The sequence below is a fragment of the Stegodyphus dumicola genome, chromosome 4 (genome assembly GCF_044657685.1).
Source record: "Stegodyphus dumicola isolate Sdum_Otavi_A_Nest chromosome 4, ASM4465768v1".
Taxonomy (NCBI): Eukaryota; Metazoa; Arthropoda; class Arachnida; order Araneae; family Eresidae; genus Stegodyphus; species Stegodyphus dumicola.
Window position 1 is genome coordinate 206,123,922 of NC_140771.1, and position 14,326 is coordinate 206,138,247.

At 30.9% G+C, this 14,326-nt stretch overlaps 1 protein-coding gene across 1 annotated transcript in view; it reads left to right on the top strand.

The window, feature by feature from the left end:
* The first annotated feature begins 292 nt into the window (after positions 1–292).
* The window catches only part of aub (piwi like RNA-mediated gene silencing protein aubergine), a 138,475-nt gene continuing 124,441 nt past the window's right edge, over positions 293–14,326 (top strand). The window contains exons 1-2 of the mRNA XM_085815918.1: positions 293–311; positions 9,606–9,733. Of these exons, the coding sequence (XP_085672044.1) occupies positions 9,614–9,733 (120 nt within the window). The 5' untranslated portion in view covers positions 293–311; positions 9,606–9,613. The remainder of the gene's footprint in view (positions 312–9,605; positions 9,734–14,326) is intronic.

Consider the following 14,326-nt stretch of genomic DNA (forward strand, 5'->3'; position numbering starts at 1 on the left):
TCTTTTTTTCTTTTTTTGTTTTGTTTTAGCTCTGATACTGCCAACGCTTATACAGTTCTGTTTAATTTATGTGATCAAATTCAATCGTAGAACTTTTTACATTATCCCTTAAAAACAATTCTAATTTCTTCATTTTTAAATCTGTGAAATTTTTTAAAACTTTTATGCAGTACTATCATAGAGCCTTCTAAGTCACAAAAGAATTCAACTTCTTCGTCCACGCCAGACTCAATTGTGTTAGGATAGTTCAGTTAAGAATCGCGCGTTATAGTTTGTGTTGGTGTTTTTTTTTTTTTGGTCTTTGAAATTAGGTATGTATAAGTTCCTGAGTTATTATAGTAAATAACATTAAAATAATTATTATGAAGCTTATAAAATAGTTAAATATACATTTATATATTAGTTTTCACGTGCTAAATGTAATGTGTTTGTTCTTTTTTTTTATGCACGTGTTTTATGTTGCCATTATGAAGAATTTAAAATTATTTTTGATTTATTCAGTTATAGAATTCCTTTGGATTGAAAGCGCAGTCTTGTTTTTCGGTATATTAGGTATGTTTTCTGTTAACTTTGTGAAATTTTTTTGTCATTCTCAATTTCGGATAATTACTTTCATCAAAGCTGGACATTCCAATAGCAATTTCGGTCTGCATTGAACTTTGGTTTTATTGAAAATATGCGTTTCTTGAATGAACCATTTTAATTTTCTTTTAATGCTGTTGAGTTTATTCATTACTGATTATTCAGTGGAGTTAATTAATTTCTAATTAAGGCTTGATTGGTGATTCCGAAGAATATTTTGGCGACTCTGTTGTTTGTTACAAAACCAGTATCACTTAAAATCTGCATCCACCTGTTAAATACCAATGTAATTACTATTGTTTTGTTTTATTGTAAATTAAAAAAGAACGGGGTGTGGTGAAAAATAGATAGCTTTTTAGCCTCAACCAAATTCTCTGCATGTCTCAATTTTTTTTTAAAACATAAATCAGTCTTAATTTTTTGTTCGTGGATCAATAGTTTATTCTATTTGACATTCTTTTAGGAAGTTTTCGCGCTGCCATTAAAAAAAAAAACCTTGGACAATTTCTATCTGGTTATTTTCTCCGCTAAGCGTACTTAATGAACTATTGAGGAAGTATGTAATCTAATCCGTATCTTTTTTTCAGTACATAAAAGGAATATTTAATTTTTATTTGACATTTCTGGAAAGCCAAGAGTTTTGCAAAATGATGTCTTGAATTGATTTGCAATGTTAGTGAGTTAATTCTTTGGTGCTTGATATACTTTGGAAGTTCGCCAAATTTTGTTAGCATGCTATGTTTAAGATTTTTTCACTTTAAATTTAATGTGCCATTTTGGTTTTAGTGTGGAAGGAGAACTGTAAAAGAGTTGTTTTGACTGTAATTATGAGTTTTGACTGTAATTATGAAGCTAATTAGCTAAATTTAATTATATAAAATTTTGAATATGGAAAATGATGGTGGGTGGATATTTAGAAACAAATATTTGTTGCTGGTGCTCACTTGTTCATGTATGTCTCAGTGAATGCAACAGAAAAAGTGCTTTGAATCAAGTATGTAAAATAAAAGGCAGATTCTTTTTTTTTTTTTTTTTTCAAAGGGAATTAAATGATACCTTACACACTTCTCAATCCCACACATGCTTTTATTTGCATTTACAACTCCCTTAACTTTGTAAACTGAAAAAATTGTTCAAATAGAATTTTAAGTTTTCTTGTACACTCGTATAGCGAGGATATTGTTTAAGGGTTATTGCTTTAGAAAACTAACACATTTCTTTTTCTATTCTATCAGAACCGATTTCAAAGTGGCTTAAGTAATTTTGCAAGATACACATATTTTGTTTTGGCTAGTTAATAGTATTTCCTGATTTCAGTTTAAAAGTTTCAACAGTACTCTTAATTAAAAAAGGAAAGTGATTAGGATCCCATTTATTTTTCTTTGAGCTCAATTATTTCAAATGATATACCTTGAGAATGCACTACCCCTATATATTTCCTTAAAAAGAAAAGAGGGCAAAGTGCAAAATCACCCACTGCTTGACGTGTTTTAAAGAATTTCACTAACTCTGTATCCGTGTGCACATCGACCTATTTTCACATAAAACATCCCAGAATTGCACAAAAATGGCATTGTGCACTGCCTTCACATTATCCATGTACACATCGACCTATTCTCACTTAAAAAGTCAAAGAAAATTGACAAAAATCCAACTCTTCTTACTCTTGTAAAAAGCGCCAAACAAAGAAGTAGGCAATTCTGCACTTTAGCCAGAAAAGAAACACAAGAACTAAAAATCTTTTTTAAATTATGAAATTACTTACTACTTTACAAAATTTAAATGCTTTAATTTTTAAGCTACTGCTTGTCATAAATATTCATTGCTTATTTCTTAAATTATACACTTATAATTTTTATTCTTATTCTTTTACAGATTACAATTGAACACCACTGTAACGAACTTCAAGTTACCGTAAGTTTGGTTTGTTATATCCGATATGTTAATAAAATGAAATTGTCATTTGAATAAAAATTATTAGCATAAAATATACGAATTCACTTTAACTTCAAACCAATAATTTGTAAAGAATATTCTCTCCTTTTAAATCCTTAAAAGAATGTAAAACCCTCATCTGAAGGATAGAAATCAGAATTTATAAAAAAAAAAAAAAAAAAAAAAAATCATTGGCTCTAGTGTAGAATTGGGTGCCCCTTCGATTGGCAACAATTTTTTAAAAATTTTGGCGATGAAACATCACTTCTGGTTACCACGATAGTTTTAAATTTGTTTTAGCTCCCCGATTTTATTTAAATGAAAATAGATGGATGTGTACATGAACATATTTAAGGCAGTGCACAATGCCTAGTTTGTGCAATTCTAGGATTTTTTTAAAGTAAAAACAGATCGATGTGTACATGGACACAGATCTTGTGCAATTCTTTGACTTCTTATTTTGGTATTGTGTAGCGGCCATCTTGAAATTGTGCCTTCCTGGTGCCGATCTTGGCGTAAAAAAGAGTCGCCAGTAAACAAGGGGCACCTAATTATAAACTTTTACCAAATCATTTCCTTAAATCAGAGGTACCAGGGTTCGTAGCAGTCCTTACATGTGCTTTAAAAGTCCTTATATTTGAAAATAAAATATAAAAGCCCTTATAGGTGCTTACTTTTTCTCTAAAGTACTTGTTTTTTATTTTTAGTACTTATTTTTTGCTTTTAGTGCTTTTTTTTTTAACGAATGCAAATTTTTTTCCCCGTACCAAAGCCGAAACTAAATAAAAACTTTTTCTTCCTTATATGGAACGTCAGATGGTAAATCATACTTCTAGAAATAGCTTTTCGCCCCTATCTCTGCATTAACATAACCTTTGGTGTATAGACAGGTGCATGTCGTTCTATTGGTCAGAATTATGAAAGCGGTAGAAAATTCTGGTATATTCCGTATTCGACTAATCGTTGGAATATGATAACAGGTAGTTTGGCGACATTTTGGTAAGGCTATAAAGGTTACTAGCTAGGACTTTAGCAATAATCTGAGAAGTACGCAGTTCGAATCACAGATTATTTTGTCTCAGAGAAATGAGAGATCATGAGACATGTAATTTGACATTTTCTTGACAATTCCAATCGGGATTTTAGCTAGTAAGCAGCTAGGAACAATTTCGCTGCTAAAGTGCAGAATCGCCCACTTGTTTGTTTGGCACTTTTTATAAGAGTTAGAAGAATTGGATTTTTGTCAATTTTCTTTGACTTTTTAAGTGAAAATAGTCGATGTGTACATGGATAAAGTCAATTGTGTGCGCAATGCCATTTTTGTGCAATTCTGGGATTTTTTTTTAAGTGAAAATAAGTTGACATGTACATGGATACAGTGTATATGCAATTCTTAAAAACGCAGCAAGAAGTGGGCAATTCTATACTTTCTCCCAATTTCGCACCAATCTTCGACATAATTAAGCGCTTTTGTTCCATAAAAGTTCTAGCATAAGCGTAATTCGGCGAGCAGATTGTTGAAAAAAATGTTGAGAGGGGGAAAAACTTTATTTCATTAAAACTAAATGGCGTCAAAAAAAAAAAAGCAGGTTACTGTAGCAGGGTTGGTCGCCAAAAAATCGCGATCATCAGAAGATTCAACCCGTATTCTTTTGCTCCTACCCAATACTACACGTTTGAATTTCTATTAAGATTTTAATAATTTACATTTTTGTTCCGCGTGGTCAGTTCATATTCGCATTTATTATGATCGGTATGCTTATATTATGAGCATACGTATGACTGTTTATAATAATATATTTGCAGTAACTGCTGAAGTAAACTTAAAAAATTCGTGTGTTTTGACACAGATTAGTTTTCTAAGGAATAATATTCGGAATGGCATAAATAAAGTGAAAGTAATCGAATAGTCAAAATAAATCCCCTCCCCTTTTTTTGGCCCATGCATTATACAGTACGGAAGTTGGGGGTTCTCCTCTTTCTCCGCAAAATCTCGAATATTGAAACTGTTACAGTTCTCCGCAAAGCAAGCAACTGACTTTTTTTTTTTTTTTTTTTGGTCACATACCAAGCTAGCTTGAATACGACTAAAAGTTGTTCTGTTGTCTACCAACCTAAGGGAAGAATGGAAATTTAACGCAGTCTGTTCAGAATTAGAATGAAAAACATCCCAGATTCATTAATCTTTATTAATTTGCGACGTGTTCTGCTCAATGATAAATATGCCACATGGCCATGAAAACCCCAGGAAGAAAAGATGCGTTTTCCTTTATTTAGTTATTTATTCTCATTTTTTTTTTTTTTTTTTTTTTCTCATTGTAAACTAGTTCTGTAAATTGAAAATTATGGAATTAGCAGTATGATGACATACCATCACGAAATTTAATGCACATGTTTTTTCCTTATGTATGCTGCTAAATAAATATAAAATTCCTGAATTTATTTAAAAATATTATTAAATAGATTTCGTTTTTTTCGTTTAGCTGCAAAATGTCTGCAAAAAAAGACTTTTTTTAATCCACATTGGGCAGATTCTAAACTCAATCTTCAGTGGAGAAATCAACTCCTATTATAGTTATAATGGTATTGCTTTGGGGATTTATATATACAGTACAAAGTCTGAAATCCGGACTCTTCGGGACTTCGACAATTCTGGATTAGGGGTTTTTCCGGATTATAGATCATCAGTTTAAATCTGGTAAGATGGCATGCAGGAATTATACAATTAAAAATATGAAACCGTAATTTATGAAATAAGAGCAATTATGATCTAAAAGGTATCAAAATTTACAAAAAAAAAAAAAAAAAAAGCAGCTTAATATCTATTTGTTTACTTTCTTTCAATGTAAGTTATTTAAGTTGCTTCGTTTTATGTGCTAATACTTTCTCTTTAATTCTATAAACAGACATAATTTCTTGTTCAGTTACAAAGTTTCACTGTTCAAGTCCTGTAATTGCCGTGTCGAGAATACAGACTAAATTGTCAATCGAAATTTTTTCGTTTTCAATAACCTCTCTGTCACTTTCTTCACTGTCGGAAGCACACGTGGATGTAAGTTTGTGCATGTGTAAGTTTGTGGCTTTGAGGTTCAGATTATAGATCATTCGGGATAATGGACGTCCAGATTATGGACTTTGTACTGTATTTATTTAAATAAAATATGTAATTGGTAAATTTTCGTGTTTCCGAGTAATACCATAGTTAATTTACAGCCAACGAGCATTATGCGGATAGACTGGAATTTTCTTAAAACACACCTGGAAAACCTGAAAAAGTCGGGGAATTTCATTCTCCTGTTTGAGTGGCAACCCTGTTAAAAGTACTTGGATTAAAAATGCTTTTTTTTCCTACTCAGGCTTTTCTCAATATAAAAGCATTAGAAATATACTACAAAATGAAATTAGCCAAAGAATATAAAATTTAATAATATATAATTAAGTTTTGATATTGTTCTATAAAAGTATTATAAATAGTTCAGTAACTTGAATTGTGCATTATAAAGTGAATTTATATCAGTTTGGAGTTTTTTAAAATGGTGTTGCTGAAATGGCAAAAATGTCGCAGAAACCCTTTGTTTATGTGTGAGAATGTTCCAATTTTTCATATTCCAAGGTTGGCAGTTGTGCTTTACCTGATTGGTGACAGCTTAAATCCTTTTTTGTAGGTGTGAATGAAGCTAATGATTCATGCATATGTTCTATGACAGTTATGACAGCTATACCATGGTTTGAACATTCCCTTATGTTTAGATATACTGTGTTAATTGTTGCGTTGATCTTTTGATATATTGCGCTGATTGAAAAAATGATGTTGAAAGGCATAGGGGTTAAATGAGAAATATTGTACAGAAGTTACTTATTTCCTTGACAGGTAAATAAAATTGTAACTTGTTAAATCTACAATCCCTACAACAAACACACAAACCACCTGTAGTGAATGGTTGCAAGAGCTGGTGTGCAGTTGGAGTGTCCCAACAAGCATAATAGCATTTATTTCCATGTGTGATTAGCTTCTATGCAGATAAGGTAGAAGTGACAAGGCTGTTAGGTAGGCAGTTAAATTGACTATTTTCTCAGATTAGTAAGGAGTGGTAAACTCTGGTTATGAAATTGAAGAACTACAGTAAGATGGTCATAGGTGGTAGTGAAGCCAGGGCTCTCTATATAAAATGGTTTTGTTATGGATTTGGGATCCCCAAGGAGCTCTTTTTTCAAACTACTTTCTTATAATCAGATAAACTGTGCTATGTACTTTCATTAGTTGGAACCAAAGGCAACAAGAAGTCAATTAAAAATGTCCCAGATTTGTGAGGTTTTATTTCACTGTGAGGATATTGGAATCCCTGTTTCATTAAAGGTGTAAAGAATATCAGTAGCATCTCCTGTACTCGCAATGTTCTCTGAACCTCGCAACATACGAGTACTGCTTGTGCTGATCCTTTCTCTCTATGTAAGAAAAAGTTCTCTTGAGGAGGTAAGTTTTTTGACTTCTTTGGCAGTTGCCATCCTGTTTTCACCAATGCATCAATTTTGAAAGTTTCCAGAATTATGAAGAAAAGTGTAAGATGGAAACTAGATAGTAGAATAAAAAAGCAGGCTTTCAAAATTTGGAGAAATTTGTATTTGTTGTGACTTTGGTGTATGACATTTTGGACACGTGTATCCAGTAGTAATGCATTTTAATAGTCTAAATTCATTTTAAAATGTTTTCAATTTTATGGTGTTTAGAATGTTCTGAAATCTGTTTTGACAGTAAGCAGTGCAGTGCCATTATTGTATGTCAAAGGCAGAAATAAACCAGAAAACCTAAAGCAGTTAATGAAAGTAGTATGGATGAAATCATGCCAAATATGGTTTTTGCAACAATTAATTGACTTACACATTTCATATTAAGAGAATGTGTCATTCAGCAACAACAATTGAATTGAGGCCGGTTTCCACTGCTGCATATGAACGCATTGCATCAATTGAAGATACGCCTACGGCATCCGTACCAGCCTTTCCACTGCCGTGTATACATAGACGGTCGCGGACACTTAGCTGACAGGACATTTAACCGACACGGACACTTAGTCGACAGGACATTTAGCCGACACGGACACTTAACCGACAGGTCATTTAGCCGACACAGAATTAGCCGTCAAGACATTTAGCTACGGGACTCTTAACTGTCAACACATTTAGTCCACAGGACACAAAGCCGACAGTAACGTTTAGCTGACACATACCCAATAATTATTCAAACTTACTATCAATTTCTCGACTTCTCTATAAGTTCAATATTTAAGTTATTTTTTCACTATCAGTAAAATTCATTTTTCGATTCTTAAAGATATCATATATACTTTTAATTATTGTGTTAATTTAGCATTGTTTGATATGTATCCATGGACCTTATAAGAAATAGACCAACCCAAATGGGTTTTGTCCCTTGCCTTGGCGTATTGCTGGCTGTCACCTTGCCCACATACGGAGAAGTATGCAGCGCGTATAATTTTCAAGAAAAAGCTGGGGATAGCACCTCATTTCACAAATTAGAATTTTTAGCTATTTTTATTTTTGAAACTGAGATTAATTTTTAAAAATTTAGCATGTTTATCAAGCATAATTAATGTTCTAAATAATTCTAAAGCTGTTGCATGCTTTCAGGTCTGGATATTTTTTTAGGTTTTAATATGCTGTAAGGAAATTTGTATCTCCTTCTTTTAAAAAATGATATTTTAAACTTGAACTAATAGAAAAATTCAAACAAACAATTTTCTCTTACAATTCTTATGCTTTTTATTGGTATAAATAAGTAAAAAATACTAAAATTGAAAAAATGGATTTTTGAAAGTTTTTACTTAAAATTCTTATTTGTACTGCTTTTTTAAAATTATATCTGAATATTATAGCATAATATTCTATAAAGAAGTTTTATTTCAATAATATTTCATAATACATCATAGTGATAAACATTTTAATAATTTTTATGCATTTATTATGTTAAAAATTGTATTTAACTGTAATAATTAAATGTGCTAGTATTTTATAGTGATTATTTTTTTTAATTTATGTGTGTTCGTGTGTTCAATTATCATGTGTTCAAAACATAGTTTTTGCATGTGCAAAGACCACATTTTTGCAGACATTTTAGGCTTAAAGTTCGAAATGTAGACAAAAAAATTAGATAGTAATATGGCTGCGGGAAGTTTCTCGCCAGAAATGTTTGGCGACTTGAGGGCGCATATCAGAGTAGTATATCCATATATATATATATGTAATTGGCAAATTTTTGTGTTATCAAGTGGTACCATAATTAAATACACCACCTCTTAGCACAGCCAATGTACATTATGCAGATAGACTGGAATTTTCTTAAAACGCACCTGGAAAAGTCAGGGAATTTCATTTTCCTATTTCAGTGGTAACCCTGTTATATGCATCATCAAGTAAATGAATTCTTAAAACTAAATTTTTTGGTCCTATTTCAGTATGCTATCGTCTAAAAAATTCACCAGAGTTTGTTCAGCTTCTAGGACATTTCTTACAAAAAATATATTTATAAGTGGCGTTTCGATTGAAGTTAAACAGGGTGCTAAAAATACATTTCATGTGGTTACTTTCTTGTTGGTTACTTTTAGAGTTTTCTAAAATTTCTGGAAAATGCTTTAAAAGTGTCCTTTTTATTCTGTATTTAAAAAAAATGTAACTATGGTAAACATTTTTTTAACATAAATTTTATTTTTTAGTGAAATGTCTTGGAAATATAGGCAAAAGAATTCTATTCTTAGGTGCCAAATCGCAGAATATGTGTGTTATTGTTTTTAAGGTTAATATATAGATGCATGTTACTGTTATACTAGTAGCATAAATATAAGGGACAGACCACTGGAAAAATTTTAGATATCTAGATTCTTAAAAATAGCTGAACTTGAGATATTAGAGAAGAGAGTCAGCTGTAAAAATCTATTATTCTGAACTTCTTAAAAAGTATCCTAAAATTTTGCAAAAATTTTTTTTTTTTTGTTTATGCTTTTTACCGTGAATATGTGTATAATAGCATAAGGTTTATTTTACTTATAATAATTTAAACAAATTTTTTCCAGGCGTAAGTATGAGTGATGAGGCAACTACTGGTAGAGCTCGTGGGCGAGCGCGTGGAAGAGCTCGAGGTTCGACAACTGATGCTCCTAGGAGACCAGGAATGCAAGAGCCCGAGAGACCAACTGCAGCTGTAAGTTTTACTACTCTGCATACATGAAGTAAAACTGTATGCCCTAAAAACTTCCTTTTGACACTTTTTTTGTTTGTGGTTAGTTAGTTTAAATTGTTCCAACTTATACTGTGTACTTCATCAGATCCGATTCTGTTCAACTTTAATGCCAATATAGAGAAATGTTAGTAATTTTTTATAAATGTTTCTTTTTATTAGTAGAAGATTGGTTATGTTTAAACAGAAAATAATTTTGATGCTTTCTAATTAATTAAACTCTTCTTTTCCACATTTGTTAAGAATTATTGTTCTTTATACTTTCTTGTCTGAAGTAAAAAGGAAGTACTGTAGTCTTGAAAAATTTCGGTTGTCATATTTAAAAAAAATATATCCATTTTGACCGCTATTGAATGAAATTTAACGCTGTGTTTGCATGACATCTGTACGTAACGACATAATAAAGGACTTTTTCCCCCAAACAAAATTATAAAACTGATCTAAAATGAATTCTGAAGAGAATTTTTCGTGACGTCTGTGAGTATGTACGTATGTTCGTAGCTCGCATAACTCAAAAATGAGTAGCCTCAGAACATTGAAATTTTGTATATAGGACTGCTATAACATTTAGATAAATACCTCTTGTTTTGGTTGCAATCAGCCGCACCAAAAGTATATAAATATATGTATATATATATCAGGGTTCATACGGTCCTTAAAAGTCCTTAAATTTTTTGGAATCGAATTTTGGGCCAAAATCAACAGAATGTCCATAATTTTAATCATCAGAAATATCTGTCTGTGTTTACGACTGCCATTTTGAGACAAGTGCCTGGGCCCAGCCACCACCCCAAGCTCTTATTGGACACGACTTGTGATGTCATGTAGTGGCGAAAAAAATTTTCCGCACAGCAAAAGTTTGAGCCTGAGGCCATTTTAGCGCTGAACAGCTTAAGTGATGGGTGATGATAGAATAATTTGCTATATTTGTGAAAAAGTTATAAAAATAAAAAGCAGCTTCAGAAACACATTGCTAATAAACATGGTATTAGAAAAATAGGTGCAATTCGATGTGCAGTCGATAACTGTTTAACAATATGTTTTATTATTAGATGAATATAGAAGTCATTTGGCAATAAACACTTTTCATATGATATAAAAGTTAAGAAACAAAACAATAATGCATAAAACATAACTCCAATTGACAAAGTCAAATAAACAATGTTATAAGTGCTTTAAAAATATCTTATCACTTTATCTAATTTTTACCATAAATGAAGAGAAATTAATGCCTAGAATTAGTAAAAAATTAATCTGACTATGAAGAATTTGGATTCCAAACAATCTGTTTAACAATTAATAAAAAGGAAGGTTATTAGTTAACAAAGAGTTCATTTTTATGAAGAAATAACTAGCTTTTACATTTATATCGCTTTTAAAAACACTTTAAAATAAACCGCTGGTTCATGAAAAACCACGGCAGACAAGATTATTCTACACAGTAAGATTAGTACTATTAGTTGACGTTACTGAAGAAGCAAATCTTTTAATGTCTCCTGCTGTATGAAACTATGCAATGTATTTCCTAAATATTAGTGTAGCGCTACAAATTGCACTGAATATAGATGCCAAGCCAAACGGTATTTACGCATCATAAAGTTTTATCGATTCCAATTGACATTTAACAAGTTAAATAAAAAGTGGCAACTGTTATGCTTGTTTGTTACTGTTACGTTTGTTTTAATTGCAAATGTTCTGTTACATTACACAAATTCACATTAACACAGGACTTAACCAAGGCCAAAGTAATATAAGTTCCCCTTGACATAACTCGCACAACAGATAATGGAATCTTTTCAGCCTCACATCATAAACGGCAATCAATAAGAACAGGGGTGGTGGCTGCGGCCAGGCGCTTGTCATTTTAAGTGTGAATTATCATTTTGGAGGAATATAATTGGTGATTCATAGACAAATATGGTTATCTTTTGAGTGGGTTGATGGGTTATAATTTGCTCCCATTGCTAATATAAATAATGGTGGAGTACTGGAGTTTCTAAGCAAGAAGTGAAACATAAGCATTTCGGAATTCTATTTTTTCTAATGAAGAGCTCTTTAAACAACTTTTCGCTTTAATTAAATGATTTTGAATTTGACGACTTATCAACATTTTAGCGATTTTAAGAAAGTTCAAGATCTGGGAATTCTTCAACAGATATTTTTAAAACTTTGGAACGTTGAAAAATTTCATTAAAATAATGGTAATATATTGAAATTATATTTAAAAAAACAACATTAAAATAAAACATTTTTATTTTTTTGCTGTCATAATATAGTTTCATTTTGTCAACTTATACAATATTTTGAGTTTGAAAAATAAACAAGGTATAATGTATAGAAAATATATGTATAAAGCGCAATTTACAAAACAGTGAATCTGAAAAATAAACAAGGTATAATGCTATAAAGCATAATTTATGAAACAGCTCTTAGCAAAAGCAAAATTAGCTATGTAATTTATTAAAAATGTTTTCTTTTGTTACAGTATTGGTAAGGATAATTTTTCTTTAGAATTTTAGACATTGCAGCTTGGAAAGTTTAAAAGAATTTGAAGGCAAGACTTAAAGATCCACGATTCTAGAAAATTCCAGATATATGTGGCAAAATAAAAAATATCTCCATGGTGTTAACACATACTGAATGTATTTTACAGAAAGTTTGTGATGTATTTCCTATTTTTTGGAGAATGTCTGGAAGAACAATGAAAACATAATATTTTAATGTTTTACATCTGATACTATAATCTTTTTCTTAACATGTTTATCCCTTTTTTGCATCACGCCCACTCTAGTAGCCAAAAGTTTAAATTTGTTTATTCTTCTGTAAATGCCTTAACAGATTCCATTCCTGTGTTTATTCATTCTATATTATTAGAACTTTCAACTGTCGATCATAGATGGCTATATAGCATCACTAAGTAAAGAATTGCTATTTCGAAAATGGCTGCTACTTCTGTTTCTAAGTTAGTACAATTTCTCAGAGTAAACATTATATAATATTGCTTACATTTTCTTATACTGCCATTTTTTTATTCATAATTAGTAATTTTAGACATTTTATTTTAAATGTCAGTTTGAGAAAATTGTGGAGTGGGTAGATAAAGATCTACCGAAAAGAGTGAATTGAAACCCAAATGTACTGCTTATCAAGCCAAAACACCACTGGAAATGTTTATATTTGTCAAGGAATTTCTAGAACATTTGACATTTGAATCCAATAGGTACAAGTTACAAAATTGTAGCAAAATGAATTCAATCACAATCGACGAAATGAAGGTATTTTGGGGGGGGATCTGTATGTACATGTCAGTTGTAGATTTATCATTTAGAAGATGGTAATGATCACTGCAAAGAAGGCAGGAAATGATTTCAAATGCAATGACCGTAAATCATTGGGAAGGGATTTGTATGCATGTACGTATATGCATGCTGTCCACTGTAGTGAACAAACTGTAGCAATTATTTAAAACGAAATTTGAGCAAAAAAAATTTTTATTATTATTACTGAGGTTATTTTAAGTAGAAAAATACAAACATTTTCATTTGACTTCTCTAGGTTATTTGTATGCAACAAAGGATTATCTTCCCTTTATTTTTTCTACTTTTCACTAAACACAAAGATTAAAAATGCTTGTAATCTTATAAGCATTTTTATAGACAGGAATTGTTATGCGTTATTCGAAACATAGAAGTTAAAAGATTCATCTAGTATGTCTTAATGCATCATACACCGAGCTGGCACTAGACGTTTTCCCTCCTGATGCAATCTCTGTGTGTCCTTTACGCTACCTAGTGCATTTCTAAATTCTGCTTCTAATGTCCGCTCTAAATTCTAAAAGTTTTGCCATTTCTAGATTTTGTTGCTTGGTGTGTCACTAAATTGTAAAAATTCTGCCACACCAGCTCTGTACCTGGTCCTTATCATATATCTTTCATATTCATATTTCTTCTGAATGTTAGTATTACTAAAGAAATAAAATTAGCCACTTTTTCTATACATTCTAAATACACTTTAAAAAAAAAAAAAATTATTTTAGAAGAGAAATCCTTAATTAAATCCAAAAATTCTAAAGTGGAAAGGAAACCTGTTGAAGAAAGAAACTGAATACATGAGGAAAATTATTCTTCAAAAATATGTACAATTATTATGTAAATTTACCTAGTTTTTGATTTCAGCCTTTACTATAATTTCCAGTTTCTATTTCCTCATATAATAGAGTTATCAAGCTAGCTTAAATTAAAATTAAATTGTATAATTCCAAGAAAGTGCTTTTACTATAAAAAAAAATCTTTAATGTTGAACACAAAAAACACGGCTATAAAACATATTTACAGAAAAACAGACAGTCGAAAAAAGTGACATCTTTTTTGAGACAGTTGACATCTTGGATTCCCCCCTATTATTTTTATTATTATTTTTGGATTTTTTAAACTAATTTTTTGTAAGCAATTTTAATGATGTATAATTTAAATACAAGTAGCCCTCCTATAACACGGTTTTGCTCTAACATTATAAGAAAATTGCAAAAGAAAATGAATGAGCTGCACATGAAGTTTT